The 21,462-nt window shown below is 40.7% G+C and overlaps 1 protein-coding gene across 3 annotated transcripts in view; it reads right to left on the bottom strand.

Moving 5' to 3' along the window:
* Window positions 1-322: 322 nt before the first annotated feature.
* Window positions 323-21,462, bottom strand: part of LOC131492038 (guanine nucleotide-binding protein G(q) subunit alpha) — a 320,026-nt gene continuing 298,886 nt past the window's right edge. For all 3 annotated transcript variants that reach the window (XM_058695647.1, XM_058695648.1, XM_058695649.1), the window contains exons 6-7: window positions 19,292-19,445; window positions 323-5,678 (exon numbers count right to left, since the gene is read on the bottom strand). In XM_058695647.1, coding sequence (XP_058551630.1) covers window positions 5,488-5,678; window positions 19,292-19,445 — 345 coding nt within the window. In that variant the 3' untranslated portion in view covers window positions 323-5,487. The remainder of the gene's footprint in view (window positions 5,679-19,291; window positions 19,446-21,462) is intronic.

Genomic DNA, 21,462 nt, shown 5'->3' with positions numbered 1-21,462 from the left:
CTTGACTGAGCAGCCATTAAATTGTGTATCTACAAGGTTTTTGCCACCTAAATTAGGTCAAGTTTAAAAAAAAAAAAAGAAAAATGCTGTCCATGGGACTATTTCCACTGAAGGAGAATAAAATCTGATTATATACAGAAGGGAAAACACTTTCTGTGTGTTTGCCTAGAAATTATTAAACCTGGACAAGGCATATGTAGTATAAAGTGTTTTAGGAAAGGAAAAACTTAGTCCAAAACTCCCTAGAATACAAAACATTCTGGAAGAGGCTTAGGCAACTTCAAGAGAAGCAAAACTCAAGAATGAATACTGTGGTACAAAATTATGGCCAAAAATACTGTATTTTTAACCAGCAAGATCATCGGGGCATTATTATACAACATTAGGTGTTTTTTTGCAAAACTAGTTCCCATCCCCAAACAATAGACAATACATGCATTTGAATGACATTTTAAGAACAGTAAGTAGGATTCTTTTAAATACTGCAAGTTAAAAATGTTTTCTGACAAAACTCCCTAAATACATAGGTCTAGTAAGGGTTTCCAACATGATGACAGGTGAGGAATCCAGCAAGAAGTTGTATTTAGAGTACTTTGAGGAAAAGAAATCTACCAAAAACATGTGTTTAAGTCAAAGTAACTGGAATGTTACACAGCAATTTCCATCTCTTTCTAAACTGGACAATATTCTAGTGAAGAATATTTTCTTCCCTGTTTTTTTTTTCCTACCTATCAAAGCTTATATGAAAGTCAGAATTGCTTTATTGAAGTAAGATCCAATTTTGCCCAATAGGTGTTTTTGAAACGTGTAAATGTCATTTACTATTGGGTTGGAATCCTATGGAGAAATGGAAGATACGTGATAAGGGAGGTAAGAAGGAAATTACTGTTTGAGCACCTACTATGTGCTGGGTGTGTATGCATACTTTGAACAGATGATTCTAGAGGCAAGAGTATTATTGAAAGGTCATTGGAAGTTGGGAAGACAGCAATGAATGGGTTGTTACTCTGTGAGGAAAAACAAATGACAAGTTTAGACTCTGTACTAAGTATTTACTAAACAGTAGGTGTCTGGCTCGAAGAATTTCTAACTAATCACATACAACTAAACCATTTCTTGTCCTAATTTGGTGGAACCAAAATGAAACCCCAAACACGTAGTTATCAGGACAGACCTATTAACGCTACATATGCTGGAAATATGTGGAGACAGATAAACAGACACTATTGTAAGTTTTAGTTTTTGTGTGTTTCTAACCAAAGACAGATCTTTGGAAGAACATAGTAATGAATACCAAGCACACCTTGTTTGTATCAATTGAGATGTTGTCAATTACCAATTAAGTGGTTTTAAACCCTTATTTAATTTTAAGAAGAGGAGCAATATACATTACAATACTTGGGTACACTTTATTTTTATATGGGTTAACATTCTTCTATATTTCATTTCATTCATTTTTTTTTGAAAAACTGAAAACAAAGGGAAATTGAGGGTAATTTGAAGGTTATTTCCAACCAATATCTGAGTCTTGCAGTATCTCGTTATACAGCCCTTTCTTCCCATTATTTTTTTTGCAAATAAGTCGTTTGACCCAAATCCAGCATAAATAGCTTTTTACCAATTCCTAACTTAAGACAACTAACATTTACAATCATGTGGCAGTATAAATTTTAAAATTACAGTTCATACACCTTGACAATCAAGATAGTCTAAAGTACAAAAAGTAAATTGTCCTTTAGCTGAATTACCTTTTTGTAATAGGCTTGCTATTTAATCCACAAAAAAAAAAAAAATACAAGTTTCAGGTGTTCTTTGAATACCTTTTGTAGATGTCATATGCTAGTAAACAACAAATGCAGGTTCCTAAGATTTTTTTTTTCCCCCAAGTCTATTCATGACATTCAACAGAGCTCTTTGTATGAAAATGTTTTTTTAAAAAAACAAAAACTTCTAGGGGATTTATTGACTTCTGAATGGGTGTGTTATTTCCCTTTGTTTCAAGAGATGAGGCACAAACTTCTGGATTTAAGCTCTGTAAGGCATAGTACAAACCTCCAATTTACAAATGAGGAATTCTCTGTGGGTTTGGAACTGCCATGTCACGCAAAAAAAGGGAAAAATTATCTGTAAACTGGTACACTGCAATGTGGTGAGTCATGAAATGGCTGCTTGCCTTGGTATGCTGAAGAAAGGTTTTTGTGGTTTGTGTTTTTGTTTTTGAATAAGACATGCCCAAGTCACCAAAAACTGGCCACAGGCCTCCATTACCTGGAGCATCAATGGCAGGAGACAAGTGGCACACGCTTCTAACGCTTGCAATCACAATAGAAAGCATGAGTAAACTTTGTTTTTTTTTATACAAAACTGAAAAGAATCCCTTCCCACCCCTAGCCCCTTCAATAAAACCCCAAAGAAACAGAAAAAAAAATCATTTAGCTTCGATTGACTAGTGTGGATACAATTAGGTTTCCATGCATCACTGCAGCGAGGGTGATCAATTTCTTCCTTTCTCAAGAGAAAGGGAACTTGTCATGCACCCTCCGGCAAACAGCGAAGCCACCAACCTCAATTCTGCATAGCAATTCCATTCCAATTTCATAAAGACAAATAGAACAATCTTTCCCTGTTTGCTCAACTTCTTCGAGCTTTGAGATCATGTTTAATTGACTACATCTACTATAGCTCTATTAAATAGAATATCTTGATTCCCTAAAACTGTAACACTTAGGATCTTGTGATGAGGTTTTCTCTATACACACTGTAGGCCTTCAAATGTTATTGTTGACTTTTTTCTTCTTTCTTTTCTTTTTTACTTTTTTCTTTTTTTTCTTTTTCCTTTTTTTTCTTTTTCTTTTTTTTTTTTTCGTTTTTTTTGTTTTGTTTTGTTTTGTTTTGTTTTGTTTTGTTTTTGCTGCACCAAATTTAAGATTGCCCTTTCAGGCAAGCAGTGGTCTCTAGCTGTTAAAACATTTCCTTAGTGGATCACAATAGCTTCTAAAACTGCCTTTCTAATAAAGGCCATCAGAGAGGTAATACTAAACTGTGCATTTGCCAAATAAGAATATGAATCGTATAAAAGCTCATATTCCAATCCTAGGTCAAATGGCAAAAGTTCTACAAAGTTGGTTTCCATGTTTGTATAAAAGCTCCGACTGATTTTATGTATTTTGCTATGAAATTACCTTTGGGTCTTATCAGTACACCTCTACTCAGGAATGTGCAAATGATTTTATACAGCACGATGCTAGTACCGCTCTGTACGATAGTAAGGTTTTTTTTTTTTTTCTTTTCTAAATGGAAAAAAAAAATATCCCTAGTCAGAAATAAACTGACCAATTTACATTCTCCTCTCTTAAAAAAGTAAATAAAATAACATTATTCAAAATGTGAATTAGCTATAAGACATACACTTACATAGATACATATCGATACAGCACATTCAATCTGCCAAAAAAAAAATTAACGATTACAAAGCCCGTATGGATGCGGCAATAGCAAGAGGTGTACGTACAATGACTAGAGCGTTCAGAATTGCACTAGCCCTACAGGCAGTCTGGTTCTCAATTAAATTAGAGCTGCTTTCCGAGCAAAGTGAAAAAGTAACTCGTGGTGTTTGTGGCCGGGAAAGGAAGGAGAACATCTCACTACGGGTTAGTAACCCTGGTTCTCCTCTAGTAAAGCCATTCATTTTCTCTTGCCTTCATTGTTCCCCAAGAGTTGACGGATAGGGGAGTCTGGACTTGTGCCAGATAGTACGATACTTAAAATAAGACCAGTGTCGCGGCCTAATTCTTACTCCCCAGCAGGTTTAAAATAATCTTTATTTCCTTAAATCGTATGTCAACTCAAGCTGCTGGACCGAAGCTCATCAATACAGGTGCTGTTTTGTTTTTTGGGTTTTTTTTTTTTTTGCATTTGTTGAAAAATTGCACGTTGAGAACTCCAATGATCTCTCCTAAGAGGTTTAGTTACACAAATGCATGTTCTATAAAACACCGAGGGGTTAACTCTTAAGGAAGTCTTGTGGACCTAACTCAAATTCAACTTAATCGGTCACCGGTTTAAAAAGTTCACAAAGGGGGTAAACCAGCAGTAACATCGGATTTTGCAAATGAAAGGTGTCCGAACACTTGAATAACGTCCTTGGCAGACCTACTTGACCTTAAAGAAACACAAAGGGTAAGACTGGCTTTAAAGGAAGAGACAGAAGCAGATTTCATGTTCTATCACAGAAGACACTATTTTACATTGCTGATTTGGACACTCAACACGAAACGCACACTAAATGTGATCTCGAGGGCAGAGAAAAGAATGGACCATGCCAGTCAGATTGGCAGTTACCTATTCTTGGGCAACTGGTGTTTCAGGTGGATTCTCAGCCAATTATTTAGGCCTCACACTCTTACTCTCTTCCATTTGTGAGATACTGGCTTTTACCTCTGAAATTTTTACTACTTTGACAAAAAAGCCAGCTTTGGCAACACATACCCATAATAAATTATGGCCCAAACACTAAGGGGGGAAAAAAAAAGGATGAACATCTGAACCAAGGTGGGGAAAAATGAACAACCTAAGAAACAGGTTCTGGATAGCAGCCATTGGGGTAATGTAGTGTCTGTTGGGCATATACATATATATAGAAAATGGTTTTTTGTTTTTTTTGTTTTTTTGTTTTTTGGCATCTGCAATTTAAAGAGAGGGTAAAAAAAAAAGTAAGGGTGGAAGGACCATGGCACATGGCGTTAAAAAAAAAAACAAAACTGTGGTCTCTGTTCTTGCCTTACTGTCTGTGCATATTTCTCTCAGCAACCAAGCTATGGCTGAAGGTAGGAATCCAAAAGAAACGACCCTTCGCTGTAAGACGGGCATCCACCCTCCTAGCCCAAAGTGAGGCAAGATCATGTACTGATATAAAAACAACTCTATATGTGTATCCAGAGCAATACATTGAAAACCACAGTATTAATACTTAGAATCCTTCAGCAACACTACAAACCGTTTAACTTAAGCTGATGCCGATGGCTGAAATCAAATGGCGCTGTCCTGTCGTTGGAGAGAAAAACCCGACCAAGAATGGAACTAGGATAAAGGCCGTTGTGACCCAGGGAAAATCAGGATGAGGGCAGGGGGCGAGGCAAAGGGCAATCGGCTTTGTTTTCCTCAATAGAAAAGAAAAAGAGAAAGAAACCACTCTTATCTTGGTGAGTGCATGACTAAGAATTGAAAATACACTGAGTCACAAGGTTTTTGCCTAAAAAAAAGACAGCGAGGAAATGTGCTGGGACCGTACTTCAGCATCCTGTTTTTCCTCTGAATAGTTTAAATAAAATCATAATATTTACTACAAACCCTGTGGACACATTCACACAGAGTCCGGGACGGCAATAAATTAGTATTATGCAAATGGTTTTCCACAGAAATCCAGTCCCTCTTGTACAGCTTCAACAGCCCACCGGGGAAGGGACGGGCGGTACTGAGGAGGCACAATTAGACCAGATTGTACTCCTTCAGGTTCAACTGGAGGATGGTGTCCTTGACGGCGGCAAAGACAAAGCGGATGTTCTCGGTATCTGTGGCGCATGTGAAGTGGGAGTAGATAATTTTGTCACTGTCAGGGTTCAGGTCCACGAACATCTTCAGGATGAATTCTCGAGCTGCCTGGGCATCTCTCTGGGGTCCTGTTGGTCAAGGGAAGAAAGGGACGATTTGTCAGCGGATCTGTGTGTGCCTATAAGCAGTTAAGTGTTCACTGGGCTGGTAACAATGCCACGGGGAGGACGCTTGCACTGCAGCTTTGATCCGTTATAACTATCTTCCCCAACTCGAGTATGTGCAACTGTTCCTCTTTGGCATGTTATCTGACCATCCATTCGTCTGCCTGTCCGTCCATCCACCCACCCACGCACAAGGTGTGGTTAGGCGAAAAGAGGCAGACGGCTTGAATGCTAGGTGAAGTTTCGCTCTGACGCCTTACGTGACAGGGAGCTACTGTAGGCCCTTCAGGAAGGGAGGGGCGGAGAGCTTACTACTATTGGACTGAGTTACTTGTATTGGTTTTTGCCACACAGTAAGCATCCATACAGATAGAGCTGCCTTAGGCTCTCCTGTCAATCTGCCTCCCAGGGGCCCCTCGCCCCTGCTGTGGATCTTTTTACATTCTCCAGACTGAAATCTGTTTCAGAATAGTTCCTGGGGCACCTGGGTGGCTCAGTTGGTTGAGCAGCGGACTCTTGGTTTCAGGTCATGAGCTCCAAGCTGACAGTGGGGGCCCTACTTGGGATTCTCTCTCTGCCCCATCCCTGTTCATGCTCACTAGCTCGCTCGCTCTCTCAAAATAAATTTGAAAAAAAAAATCTTAGGTCCACCTTCAATTGTGCTCTGCTACCTAGCTTCTGGATTGCTGGTGTTTCTGGGCAAACTACATTTACGTAGTATTCAGTTCACTATGTGTGATAAGAGAAAGACTGGTGTATGTTTCCTTAGCTTTATTTGGGGTGTCTTCCAGGCTGAACACTCTTCTAGATGCCTTAAAACAGGACTGCAATATATTTACCAGGGTATAGTAAAAGTTTAGCTTAAAATTTTGCCATGAGGGGTGCCTGTGTGGCTTAGTCGGTTAAGCGTTCGATTTTGGCTCAGGTCACGATCTCGTGGTTTGTGAGTTCGAGCCCCACGTCAGGCTCTGTGCTGTTAGCTTGGAACTGGGAGCCTGCTTCATATTCTGTGTGTGTGTCTCTCTCTACCCCTTCCCTGCTCGTTCTCTCTCAAAAATAAACATTAAAGTCTTTAATTTTTTTAAGTTTGTTCATTTATTTTGAGAGAGACAGACCCAGTGAGAATGGGGGAAGGAGAGAGAGAGAGAGAGAGAGAGAGAGAGAGAGAGAGAGAATCCCAAGCAGGCTCCACACTGGCAGCGCAGAGCCTGATGTGGGGCTCAAACCCACGAAACCGTGAGATCATGACCCGAGCAGAAACCAAGAGTCGGTCTGCTCAACCGACTGAGCCACTCAGGAGCCCCAAACATTAAAATCTTAAAAAAAAAAAAAAAAAAAAGTAAAATTTTGCAATGCATTCTTAGATAGGGTGCCAACATCATAGGCAACAAAAGAAAAATTGGACCTCATCAAAATTTAAAAGTTTTGGGCATCAAAGGACACCATCAAGACAGAAGAGACCACCTACAGAATGGGTGAAAATACTGGCCAAACACATAGCTCATAAGAGGTTAACTTCCAGAAAATAGAACTCCTATAACTCAGCACCAAAGGCAATCTGAATAAAAAATGGGCAAAAGGGCCTGAATAGACATTTCTCCAAAGATATATAGCTGGCCAACGAGCACAGACGGGCTCAACATTCTTAATCATCGGGGAAAGGCAAATCAAACCCACTGTGAGCTGTTATTTCACATCTGCCAGAATGGCTATAATAAAAAGAAAAAAAAAGGATACAGTATGGGCAAGGATGTTGAAAAATCTGAACGCTTATGCATTGTTGGTGGGAACGTACGATGGTGTAGCTGCTGTGGAAAACAGGTGGGTAGTTCCTCCCAAAGCTAAACATAGATGACCAACTGGCCGGCAATTGTATTCCTAGGTATGTATATCCAAAGGAATCAAAAGCAAGGACTCTGGGGGGCCTGGGTGGCTCAGTCGGTTGGGCCTCCGACTCTTGATTTTGGCTTAGGTCGTGATCTCACAGTTTGGGAGATCGAGCCCCTAGTGTCACTGCGCTACAGTGCATAGAGCCTGCCTCAGCTGCTCTTTCCCTGCCCCTCCCCTGCTTGTGCTCTCTAAATAAACTTAAAAAAAAAAGGGGGGGGATTCTATTAGTTACTTAAACAATGAATTTCACTGTCGTAGTATTCATAAATATGGTAAAATGGACTTCAAAAAGCCCTGAATTGTAGCTTTAAATGGGTAAATTACATGGTATGTGAATGATAGGTCAATAAAGCGGTTTTAAAAATTTATTTAATAGATCCTGACAAATGTATTAATTTAAAATTTATTGTTAACTAGGTAGGTGTCTTAACGTTACTATCGAGTACCGAGTATCCATCTTAGTCTTTGAGGCCCATATATGTACATTTCCCCCGTCTTTTCCATCCTAAGAAAGAAGGAGGTCCTGCTATAGCCTTCTCCTCCACTTCCTTCTGACAGGACCATCTCAAGATCCACAGCCTCCATTTTTTCTGTCAAGATTCTTGTTATCTACTGGTTGGGATAAAGAAATCTTGGAAAACTATACTGAGGGCCTGACTACTGCTTCCAACAAAATGCATCGTGAATTTTAGACGGCCAACTTGAAGACTTTTCAAAATGGCCTGATTGCAGATTGGGGATTACCCCTATGAGTTTATATCTAACCCTGCCAGAAGGAGGAGAGAAAGAGCCATGAAGACAAATGGGTTATTCCCACTTGAACAATGACCACAAAAGTAATGTTTGAATTTTTGACTTCAGTGACCAGAATTGAAATTTTTGTCAGCAATTAAGAAGGCTGGCATCATAATGAAAGTGCCATAATAATACTATGATTATAATGTCCTGTTTTTCTCAATGTACTATTAAGTTATTAATTCCACAGCAGTAATAGAAAATATTTAGAGCTAGGACTAATACACTGTTGGGGTTGGAGAAGCTTCCCATATAAAGGAACCCCAGCTTTCTGGTTTGTGAAGGAAGTTCCCTTTGGTTTTGTATATCTATCCTATTTGAGAAAAAAGGGGCTATTTTTTTTTAAGCCCTCAGAACTAGACTCAAGTTCAGTGACGATCACTTGCAGTGTGTTAAGTTTTTAAGCATAAATTAAATTATTTGAATAAACACAAACTACAAAGAAATCCTTACAGACATCCTAGCACGCACAGAGGACCAGAGTCTCTCTGAACAATTCTGCAATTCACGTCCATGTGGAAACGGTAATTTCTCTTTCTGAAGAGAAATACAGAAATGGCACTCATTATGATTAAGACCTTGGAAGTGCAGAAATGTGGAAGTGTGAAGTTCATAATACTATAAACATGTTTGTTATAAAAACAGCACTGCAGAGTAGGCCTAGAATTTTTTTCAGTTGTAGCTCATCTTACAAGGGCTTGGTATGCAATGACAGCTGTGTTTGCTTTGTGAATAAGTGTCTTTTTTTTTTTTTCCTTTTCTTTTTCCATGGCTAAGTCGCCTGTGTGCCTTACGTGCACGTTGGGGGAGGTTAACGGTAAAAACCGTGTTCACGGTTTAAAACCTTCGCAAGGCGGGCGTGTGGGAAGGAAAATGCTTACAGTGATGGGGGAACCCAGGGAAATTTACTGGATGGAGGAGATAGGTAAAGAGAGGAGGATGATGTGGCAAAGAGAAAAAAAAAAAAAATTATCCCAAACAGCTGTTGCAGAAAAAAAGTCTTGTGCTGCAGAAAAATCAAACCCACATGTGGCATGCTGTGGGCGCTGTGCTGAGCAGTTAAGCCTTGGTGGCTTTGCTCTGTGGGGTAGGCTGTGCTGTGTTTATCCCCTGCCGTCCTGTATGCAAGCACATCAGGTTTGCAGGTGGCCACGTATGGGGTGGGGTGTCATTTCTTACCTGCTGATTCTCATTGGATTACGAGAAAAATTAAGAGAGTCTCTTCTAGGGGCGTCAGGCAAACGTGTGTTAAAGTGTAACCAGATGCTTCGTGCCCATCTGATTCAGGTGGATCTAGTGGTTAAAGACTAGTCTGTTGTTGTTGGAGACCAGGTTAGCTACGTGTTAAGTTTCCTTCCTTTCTTCTTCTTTTTTAAATGTTGGTTTATTTTTGAGAGAGACAGACAGACGGAGGCACAGAATCTGAAGCAGGCTGTCAGGCACAAAACCTGATGCGGGGCTCAAACTCCCGAATGGTGAGATCGTGACCTGAGCCACCCAGGCAGCTCAAGTTTCCTTCCTTCTATAGTTTCCTCAGGAACAGTGAGGGAGGGATAGGGTTGATGAAATTTGTAACAGTGCCAGCTAGTGGCAAATGAAAAGGAGTAAAAATGGAAACACTGTGAAAGGCTAGCAAAGTATTTGTTTTTAAAGGCACAATAAAGCACAGTAAAGTACTTGGATAGGGGACAGGAACACACTGCCAACAAACTAGACAGAGGACTGTATCTAATACCTGGTAACATCCCCAAAGTTTCTATTTCAATGCACCAACCTTTAGAGTCTCACACACATTTGAGAAGGGAAATTCAGTTCACCAAAGACGCAACCTTGCCCACTCTGCGAGCCAGCACCTAACAAGTGCACGTGGGATGAAAACGTGAGTACAACTCCATCCTTGATGTGCTTGTATCTTCTCAGAAAGCTATAAAGCCAAACTGAATTATTCGTGTTTTGAAGAAATCACCTTTCTGAGGGAGCTTTTAGAAGTCCAGAAACAATGTTGAACTGCTATCCACTGTAGATCCTATGTCGATAACGTAATTTAAAAAATGGCGGGGGGTGGGGCGCCTGGGTGGCTCAGTTGGTTAAGTGCCCGACTTTGGCTCAGGGCATCATCGCACGGTTTATGAGTTTGAACCCCACACTGGGCTCTCTGCTGGCAGTGCAGAGTCCACTTCGGATCCGCTGTCTCCCTCTCTTTCTGCCCCTCCCCTCCCAAACAAACTAGAAAAAAATATTTAAAAAAATCATCTGTTATATCCACCTATTGATACATCTTTGTAAGAGGTTCTTTCAGGTTTGTGTTCTTCTCTGTGCCACGTATCCCGCTAAGTGACTTATATATGGTTCTATTCAATTATTTACTATGAAAAAGAAATGGAGTCATTGAATAGACATGTCCAAACCTACAATGCGAGTGGCAGAGCTGGAACTCTGTGACACTCAAAGCTGTCCTCTTAACTACTATTCATGTAGATCTGGGTGTGTCACACTTTCTCTGTAATGCACCACAGAGTTTGGTTCTGGTCCAATAAGGTGACATAGGAAGACCCTCAACTCACCTCCTCTGGGACACGTGTTATCTACACCTACTGACAGAGCAAATCTTCTTGAAGAACTGAGGATTGACTGAACAGCTTCTGCACAACCAAAGATGGAGAGAGCACACAGAGAATGGCAAGAGAGATGGAGACACGGTAATGAGGGGGATGTCCCCCCACAAGGCTACCAACTGCAGGGGGGAGGGGATAGTACTGAGGGGCTGTGGGCAGACCTGTCTTTGGGCCCAGAAAACAAGCCGTGGGTCAAAAAGGTAACTAGGATGTAGAGGGACCAGCCCTAGAACCTGCCAAAAGACGGGGGTGCTGCTGGCACTCTCTCCTGGTCACAGGGGCTGGGGAGTACCACAGTTGATGTGGCCTCCACCATGACAGGAGTAGCGTGTGGCTGCCATGGCTGGCCTGCTGCCTCAGGGAGGCCTGGGCCCCTAGCCCATACCAGCCCCAACTGTCCCACCTGGGTGGCCGCAGCACCAAGCACACGGGCACATCCCTGGTCAATGCTCACTAGAGTTTTAGCCAGCACACCAAGAGGACACAAGAACAAAGCACATCAGAACACTCCAGGTTCCAACCACTTTGGCTATAGCAGCCCTGCCAGGGCACCACGCTCTGGAGCCCTCTGGGAAGTACCCTGGAATGCCTTGAGACCTGTACCCTCTCTTGGCTCGCTCCAGCCATTGGGCCCTCTGTGCTGACTACCTTGGGACACTCTGGCTTGTACCGACTTGAACTTCAACTGTCCTCCCAGGGCGCCCTCTGAGTGGAAAGCCCTGGAACCACTCCTGTGCTGACAGCCCCAGGACCCCTGGCTTGAACCTATTTCCTCTTCAGTTGTCTTGCCTTCAGATTTAACTGTCCTGCCAAGGCACCCTCTGTGTGGAAAGCCCCGGGATCCCCCAGCTTGCACTCATTTCAGAATTAACTGTTCTGCTGCGGTGCTGCCTGTATGGAGAGGCCGGCTATACCACCAGGACAGCCCCAGCATGAGGTGCTCCGGAATCCCCAGCTCATGCCAGCCAGAGCTCCTTCCAAAGTCAGCAGGCACACACAGTCTACGCAGGGGACGACCACGTACAAGACTATTCCATCTACTGTAGCTGTTCCGCCTACTTCATGGAAACAGACAAAGAAAGTCAAACACAAAGAGGAGACAGAAGAATATGCTCCGAACAAAAGAACAAGACAAAAGCTAAGAAAAAGACCTAAAGTGAAATCAAGATGAACACTAGGCCTGATAGAGTTTAAAGTAACGGTCATAGTGCTCGCTTTGGCAGCACATATACTAAAGTAAGTGTCATAGATGCTGCAGGGGATGTGCAGAAACGGGAACCCTCTTGCACTGTTGGTGGGAATGCAAACTGGTGCAGCCATTCTGGAAAACAGTGTGGAGGTTCCTCAAAAAATTAAAAAGAGATCTACCCTATGACCCAGCAGTAGCACTGCTAGAAACTTACCCAAGGGATACAGGACTGCTGAGGCATAGGGGCACTTGTACCCCAACGTTTGTAGCAGCACTTTCAACAACAGCCAAATTATGGAAAGAGCGTAAATGTCCATCGACTGATGAATGGATAAAGAAATTGTGGTTTATATACACAATGGAATACTACGTGGCCAGGAGAAAGAAGCAAATCTGGCCTTTTGTAGCAACGTGGATGGGACTGGAGAGTGTGATGCTAAGTGAAATAAGTCATACAGAGAAAGACGGATACCATACGTATTCACTCTTATGTGGATCCTGAGAAACTTAACAGAAGACCATGGGGAGGGGAAGGGGGAAAAAAAAGAGAGGGAGGGAGGGAGGGAGGGAGGCAAACCATAGGAGACTCTTAAAAACTGAGAATAAACTGAGGATTGATGGGGGGGGGGGTGGAAGGGAGGGGAAAGTGGGTGATGGCCACTGGGTGTTGTATGGAAACTAATTTGACAATAAATTTCATATTAAAAAAATGAAAAAAAATAAAGCATCATAAACATGCTCACTGCCTTGGACGGAAGACCTCAGTGAGAGCTTTAACAAGAGGAAATATTTTTTAAAAATCAACTAGAATTGAAGAATACAATAAAAAAGTGAAAAATACACTAGAGGGAATCAATAGTAAATACGTGTATGCAGAAAAGCAAATTAGTGATGAAGAAGACACGGTGACAAGCACATATGCTGAACAGTAAAAAGAAAATTTTTAAATGAGGATAGGTTAAGGGATCTCTTGGACAACATCAAGCAAACGTACATTTGCATTATAGGGCACCAGAAGGAGAAGAGAAAGGGGCAGACAGCTTATGTGAAGAGGTAAAAGTTGAACACTTTCCCAACCTGAGAAAAGAAACAGATATTTAGGGTCAGAAAGCACAGAGAGTCCCAAATAAGATGAATACAAGGAGGCCCACAAACACAATAATTAAATGTCAGTGGTTAAAGAGAATTTTAAAAGCAGCAAGAGAGAAGCAAAAAGCAACATACAAGGTAAACCCCTTAAGTCTATCACATGATTTTTCAGCAGAAACATGGCAGGCTGGAAGTAAGGGGCATGATATAGTCAGAGTGCTAAAAGGAATAAAAAAACCCTACAACCAAGAATACTCTAACCAGTGAAGTTATCATGCAGAATTGAAGGAGAGATACTGAGTTTCCCAGACGAACAAAAGGTAAAGGAATTCATCACTACTCAAATGGCCTTACAAGAAATGTTAAAGAGATTTAGGTGGAAAAGGCTATTAATTAGAAGAAAATTATGAATACAAAGATATAAAATGAGAGAATATTTACATAAATGTGGAGGGGGAAGTAAAAAAGTTCTCTTAGAATGTGTTCAAACTTCAACGACCGTCACCTTGACACAGACTGCTATATACTTAGGGTGTTATATGAATCCTGTAACTGCATGCCCAAAACCTTTAATATAGATACACAAAAAATAAAAAGAAAGCCAAGCATAACGCTACAGAGAGTCATCACAAGAGAACAAGAGCAGAAGAAAGGAACAGAGAAGAATTACAAAAACAACCAAACAAAACAATTAACAAAATGGCAATAAGTACCTACCTATCAACAATTATTTTAAATATAAATGGTCTAAATGCTCCATCAAAAGACATAGGGTGGAGAAAAAAAAAACACGACCCCTCTAAATGCTGCCTACAAGAGACTCACATCAGACCTAAAGACACATACAGACTGAATGTGAACGGCTGGATAAAGATACTCCATACAAATGAAAGTTAAAAAAAAAAAAAAAAAAAGCTAGAGTACCAATACATATATCAGATAAAAAATACATTTTAAAACAAAGGCTGTAACAAGAGACAAAGAGAGCATTATATAACAATAAAGGGGTTAGTTAACCCATCAAGAGGATAAAAAAATTGTAAATATTTATGCACCCAACAATGAAGCACCTAAATACAGAAAGCAAATATTAATGACATAAAGAGAGAAACTGACAGTAATAAAATGATACTAAGGGACTCTGAAACCCATGTACATCAATGAATACACAATCCAGGCAGAAAATCAACAAGGAGACCATGTCTTTGAATGACATATTAGACCAGATATAGAAATTCTATCCAAAACCAACAAAATGCACACGGGACATTCTTCAGGAGACAAGTCTCAATAAATTTAAGAAGATTAGAATCATATCATGCATCTTTTCTGACCAGAATGGTATGAAACTAGAAATCAATAGTAAGAAAAAACCTGGAAAAAACCTAAACACAGAGGCTAAATAACATGGTACTAAACAACCCATGGGCCAACAAAGAAATCCAAGAGCAAATTAAAAAAATACATGGAGACAAATGAAAATGAAAACACAAAGTTCCAAAATCTTTGATATGCAGCAGTTCTAAGAGTGAAATTTGTAATGATACAGACATACCTCAAGAAACAAAAATCTCAAACAATCTGACATTATACCTATAGGAACTAGAAAAAGAACAAAAAAGCCTGAGATTAGAAGGAAGGACATAATAAACACCAAATCAGAAATAAATGAAATAGAGACTAAAAAAATAAACAAAATTGATAAACCTTTAGTCAAACTCATCTAGAAATAAAGAGAAGTAACAACCAACCACAGAAATACAAAGGAATGTAAGAGACTACTACAAAAAATTATATGTCAATAAACTGGACAATCTAGAATAGATAAAATTTTAAAAACATACAATCTTCCAAAACTGAATCAGGATGAAATAGAAAATCTGAACAGATCAATTGCTAGTAACAGAATGGAACTGGTAATCAAATAAGTCCCAACAAACAAAAGTCCAGGTGGTTTCACAGGTGAATTCCACCAAACATTTAAAAAAGAATTAGTATCTATTCTGAATTGACTATATCCATCTATTACAAAAATCAGAGAGGAAGGAAAGCTTCCAGATACATTCTACAAGGTCAGCATTACCCTCCTACCCAAACCAGTCACAGACAGTACAAAAACAAAAAACAAACCCAAAAAACCCTACAGGCCAATCTCTCTGATGAACTTAAATGCAACAATCAGCAAAATATTAGCAAACCACTTTGAATAATACACTAAAAGGATCATTCACCATGGTCACATGGGATTCCTTCCAGGGATCCAAACAAAGGTGGTTCAATATTCACAATCAATCAATGTGATACATCCCATTAACAAAATGAAAGATAAAAACTATATGATCATCTCAAGAGATGCATCAAAAGCATTTGACAAAATTCAACATCGGTTCATGATGAAAATCCTCAACAAAGTTACCTTAGAGGGAACATACCTCGACATAATAAAGGCAACATAAGAAAAACCCACAGCTAGCGTCATACTCAATAGGGAAAAACATTTTCCTGAAGATCAGGATGTCCACTCTCACTACTTTCATTCAATACAGTACTCCAAGTACTAGACACAGTAATCAGACAAGAAAAAAGAATAACAGGCATGCAAATTGGTAAGGAAGAAGTTAAACCGTCACTATGTGTACACTGCATTTTTTAATAAAACCTTTATTGTTTTCATTTTTAGAGAGAGCAAGAGTATATGCATGGGAGAGGGACAGAGGGAGAGAGAGAATCCCAAGCTCGGATTCTCAGGACTCAGGGCTCGATCCCACGACCCTGGGATCATGACTTGTGCTAAAACAAGAGTCAGTCGCTCAACCAGGTGCTCCTATACACTGTATTTCTTTACAGAGAAAACCCCAAAGACTTTACAAAAAAACTACTAGAAGTCATAAGCAAAGTTTCAGGATACGAAATTAATACACAAAAGTTAGTTGAGTTTGTATACACTAATGACGTAGTAGCAGAAAGTGAAATGAAGAAAACAATCCTATTGACAGTTGAGCCCCAAATAAGAAAATACCCAGGAATAAAATGAACCAAGAAGGTGAAAGATCTGTACTCTGAAAACTATAAAACTGATGAAACAAACTGAAGATAACACAAACAAATGAAAAATTTTCCATGCCTATGGATTGGAAAAATTAGTATCATTAAAACATCCATACTACCCAGAGCAATCGACAGATTCCAGAAAATTCCTATCATAATACCAAGAGCATTTTTCACAGAAATAGTACAACCAATCCTAAAATTTGTATGGAACCACAAAAGACCCTGAATAGCCAAAGCAATCGTGAGGAACAAGAACAAAGCTGCAGGTATCACAATCCCAAATTTCAAGATCTACTACAAAACTGTAGTAATCACGGGGCGCCTGGGTGGCTCAGTCGGTTGAGCTTCCGACTTCGGCTCAGGTCACGATCTCACCATCTGTGAGTTCGAGCCCCGCGTCAGGCTCTGTGCTGACAGCTCAGAGACTGGAGCCTGCTTTGGATTCTGTGTCTCCCTCTCTCTCTAACCCTCCCCCGCTCATGCTCTGTCTCTCTCTCTGTCTCAAAAATAAAACACTAAAAAAAAAAAAATTAAAAAAAAAACTGCAGTAATCACACTATGGTACTAGCACAAAATCATATACATAGATCAATGGAATGGAGAGCCCAGAAATAAACCGATGCTTAAATGATCGATTATTCTATGATGGAGGGGGCAAGAATACACAACGTGGAGAAGACAGTCTCTTTAATGAACGGTGCTGGGAAAACTGGACAGCTACATGAAAAATAATGAAACTGGACTACTTTCTTCCATCACATACAAAAATAAACTCAAAATGGATTGAAGACCTAAATGTGAGACCTAAAACCATAAAACAAATGATGTTTGATAAGGGTTGAATATCCAAAATATATAAAGAACTTATACAACTCAACACTAACAACAGTTAATCTGATTAAAAGTGGACAGAGGACCTGAATAGACATTTTTCCAACAGGTACATAAAAATTAAAACCACACCGAGATATCACCTCACACTAGTCACAATGGGTAAAATAAAAACCCAAGGAACAAGTGTTGGCGAAGATGTGGAGAAAAAGGAACCCTTGTGCTCTGTTGGTGGGAATAGACCGGTGTAACCACTGTGGAAAACAGTATGGAAACTCCTCAAAAAAATTAAAAATAAAATTACCATATGATTGGTAATCCTGGCAACAGTGAAAACAATGTGAAGACACACATGCACACCTATGTTTATAGCAGTATTGTTTACAATAGCCAAGATACAGAAGGAATGTAAGTGTCCATCAATAGACAAATGGATAAGGGAGATGTGTGTGTGTGTGTGTGTGTGTATGTACACACACACACACAGAGGAATACCATGCAGCCATAATAAAAGATGAGACATAATAAAAGACAAATGGATACACACACACACACACACACACACAGGAATACTATGCAGCCATAATAAAAGCTGAGACAGTGCCATTGAGACAATATGGACGGACCTAGAGAGTATAATGCTAAGTGATGTAAGTCAGAGAGAGACAAATAGTATATGATTTAACTTGTATGGAATCTAAAGAACAAAACAAATGAATAAACAAAAGGGAGAAACAGACCCATAAATACTAAAAACTGATGGCTGTCAGAGAGCAGGCAGATGGGGGAGGTGGGGAAAATGACAAAAGGGGGGTGGGAGATTCAGGCTTCTAGCTGTGGAATGAGGTCCAGGGATCACAGGCGCAGCAAAGGGAACACAGTCAATGGTAGGGAAATACAGTCACCAATGCTGTATGGGGACAGATGGCAGCCACACTTGTGAGCACAGCACAACATACAGACTTGTCCAATCACTACGTTGTACACCTGAAACTAATGTAACGTTATGTGTCAACTATACTTCAATTAAAAGAGGGCCAGAGAGTAAATATTTTAGGTTTTGTGGACGAGTCTGTCACAGCTACTCAATTCTGCTGTTAAAAGCATAAAAACTGTGTGTAAATGAACGGGGTGTGGCTGTTTCAATAAAACTTTCTTTATAAAAACAGGTGGCAGGCCACAGTTTGCCACTCTTCATCTAGACTCCAGTATGTATGGGGAGATGTGCGTGTATCCTGTCATAAAAGTTCTTTCGGGCGGTGGCTGTGACTCTTTGACTTGTTTCAGAGTGGCTTGGTGTGGATGCATTTTGTTACTGGTCAACAAGTATTTCTCGGAATGGCTGGGTGTCCTATCTAGTCATTGACGATTTCACACTCTAGCTGGGTAGGCAAGATCTGTTTATAAGGAGTGCTTATAAGTAAGGAAATAATGCAAAGCCATTGGTGTACTGATGTGGGTGTTATGGATTCTAAGCACTACAGGAAGAGTTCAAGGGGCTGGTGCCATCCCGAAGGACGATAGGATTGCATCAGGCCATGCAGCACCTTCCCCCCTCCCCCAAATAAATATTTGCTAACACTCGCCATGTGTCAGGTATCATGCTAAAATGTCGTACATATGTTATCTCTGTTAGAGCCTGTAAGACGACTGCATGAGTTTGGTCCTACTGTTCAGAGAAATTAAGTGACTTCATCATGGTTCTAGCAATACGAGGTGTCAAAACTTGGATGCCAACCTGGGTAGAGTGATTTCAGAGCATGGGTTCTTGTCACAAAACTGTGTTCTCTTTCCATAGAGAGGCAAGAGCCAGCTGTTGCCGAAAGAAAGAGCCAACTGTAATGATTGATACATGATTGGTCAAAACTGTGGGGCTGTTCCCTCTTCTGATACACTTATTTCAAAACATGTAAGTTGCTTTCTTTGGCTCTAACTTTCAGCATTGTCAGGGAATTGAAACATTTCAGGTGGTTACGGGGCAAGGCCAACAATAATTTGTACTTCATCAATCACACATGCACAAGGCAGCAACAGTAAGCTGCTGCGTCAGCTCTTGCATTGCTTGGGGGGCAAGACGGATCCCCAGCTACTGGGCTGGCTGAAGAGCACTGACTTACCATCATATTCTGGGAAGTAGTCAACTAGGTGGGAATACATAATTTTCTCCTCTAGAAGATCTTTCTTGTTTAAGAATAGAATAACCGAGGAGTTCTGGAACCAGGGATATGTGATAATTGTTCTAAAGAGTGCTTTGCTTTCCTCCATTCGGTTCTGAAAAAAAAAAAAAAACCCATCAGAAAAACAAGGCATGAATTATGCGATTACTCAATCTGTGAAGTGTTTGTTTTGGAAGTCCAACGCATCTTCTGTACGCATTCAACTCTTGTAGCCTTGGGCTGGACTGTAGTTGCTGTTATCAGGATTTACATGCAAAAGGTTCATGCCTTGCGTTGGCTCCTTTATTAAGTAAACTCTCCGGTTGACCAGCAGGTGACCAGCTCTTCCTCCCACAGACACACTCACCTCTAAGTCATTCCCCCCCAAGTCACAGACAAAGGCAGATTCGGGAGGTCCTCCTTTCTCTGGGGATATAAAAGCCTTGGTGTATGAGAACACGTCTTCCTGGACACACAGGTGATTCTTTCCAGCCCCCTGATTTAGTGCTACGTGTGATGACCGAGTTTCTGGCAATGAAAACACCTGCCTGGGGTTGAGCCTCCCTCCACTGCTCACGGGGGGTGAAAATGCCCTCTAAGTCACCCAGCGACCTATGGGTGCCTGGTGGTTTAAGCCAAAGCATCCTATTCCCATGGCAGCCAGCTTGGTTCAGGCCCACATCACTTGGAACTACTTGTCTCTGCTTTATGGTCATGAATTTACCTAAGCAGTTCAACGGGTCCCATCAACCCCAGGACTTTTTCTGGGAGCTCTGGAAGAGAGCGCCTTGATTTCATGGATGATGACTCAGGTAGCCTCAGGAATTTCGAGCAACCGTCTTGAAACAGAAAAAGAAACCAGGTCCTGCTCACCTGGTTTTAACTCCTTGGTCAAACCATGCCTGAACTTGGTTCTGCCTCTGGATTTTCAGTAACATCAGCCAATTAGTATCCTTTGGTTTTTAAGCTAGTTCGAGCTGTGTTTTTTTGGTATATAAAATACTTGCAGTTGATATATCTGGATACACCACCCTCCCAAATTTCTAAAAGGAGATGAATGAACAAATATTTCAGGGCTGACCATGAAGACTAGGAGTTCAAGCTGTTAGTATTTTCTCCTCAGAGTCTGCCTTTCTGATGTAGAAGGTTCCCTAAGTTTCCGAGCGCAGGGTTACAAAGGCCAAGCACACTCTTATGCATAACCCTTTGACTGTAGTTCCAGGAAATCTCCAGGAAACCCGGCTCACCAAGGAAAATTTTCTAGATCCTGAATATGTCTTGCTCTTTCCGTCAAGTGCGCCAATTCAAATCAAGTTGGAAAGACACGCTTTGCCAAAACAGATCTTTACCAACTCTTGTAAACCCCACGATCGCCAATTTCTTCAACCTTTAAACTTCATGCCTATTGAAATATTTAAATACTGATGCACCACGGGTCTGATACAATGAAAGATGACGTCATGGCTCAAGGGGCAATGTTTATTTCACTACATACATTTCCCTTTTATATAAATTACATACATGTTTTCTAAAAATAGTATTTTTCTATCTATATACCTTTCACTGATTACCATCACCAGTGGTAAAATTTAAAACCCTGGGAACAGTATTTACTGAGAAATGGTATCTCGGAGCCTGGGATTTTATAGGCTGAAAATTTCAGGACTGACGGATAGCAAAGGCCCTAATAAGAACTGAAAGAATTTTTTAAAAATCTAAAGAAGATTAATTCAATAGTGACATCTCTGATGCGAGAGTTACTTTTTTTTTTTTTTTTTTCCTTAGAGCTAGAGAAAATCTAGACAGGCATACTGTGGTCCTTACAGAAGCCCTGTTTACAAGGTGGGTATATGCACACTGGCATCAACCAGTGAGTCTCCATTAGAAATAGTTCTTATAGTTAGCATTCTCTAGGAGGGAGGGGATGGAATCCCCAGGGACAGGCTCTCTTTGGGCCTTTCTGGTTGGAATCCTTCAAAGGCAAGGGGCTAGATGCTTTGAGAAGACAGGAAAAGGGAGGAGCGGTCCAGGGATCTAAGAGTTTCAAGACTGAACTGGCTGGAGCTCCCAGGCTCTGGGCGGAGTCTGCTGGGAGGGGACCCTGCACCAGCCTGCAGGATAGCGGCCAGGAT

This window comes from Neofelis nebulosa, chromosome 12 (genome assembly GCF_028018385.1).
Source record: "Neofelis nebulosa isolate mNeoNeb1 chromosome 12, mNeoNeb1.pri, whole genome shotgun sequence".
NCBI classification, from domain to species: Eukaryota; Metazoa; Chordata; class Mammalia; order Carnivora; family Felidae; genus Neofelis; species Neofelis nebulosa.
The sequence above is the reverse complement of the archived record's forward strand: the minus strand, read 5'-3'. Positions and strand labels throughout refer to the sequence as shown.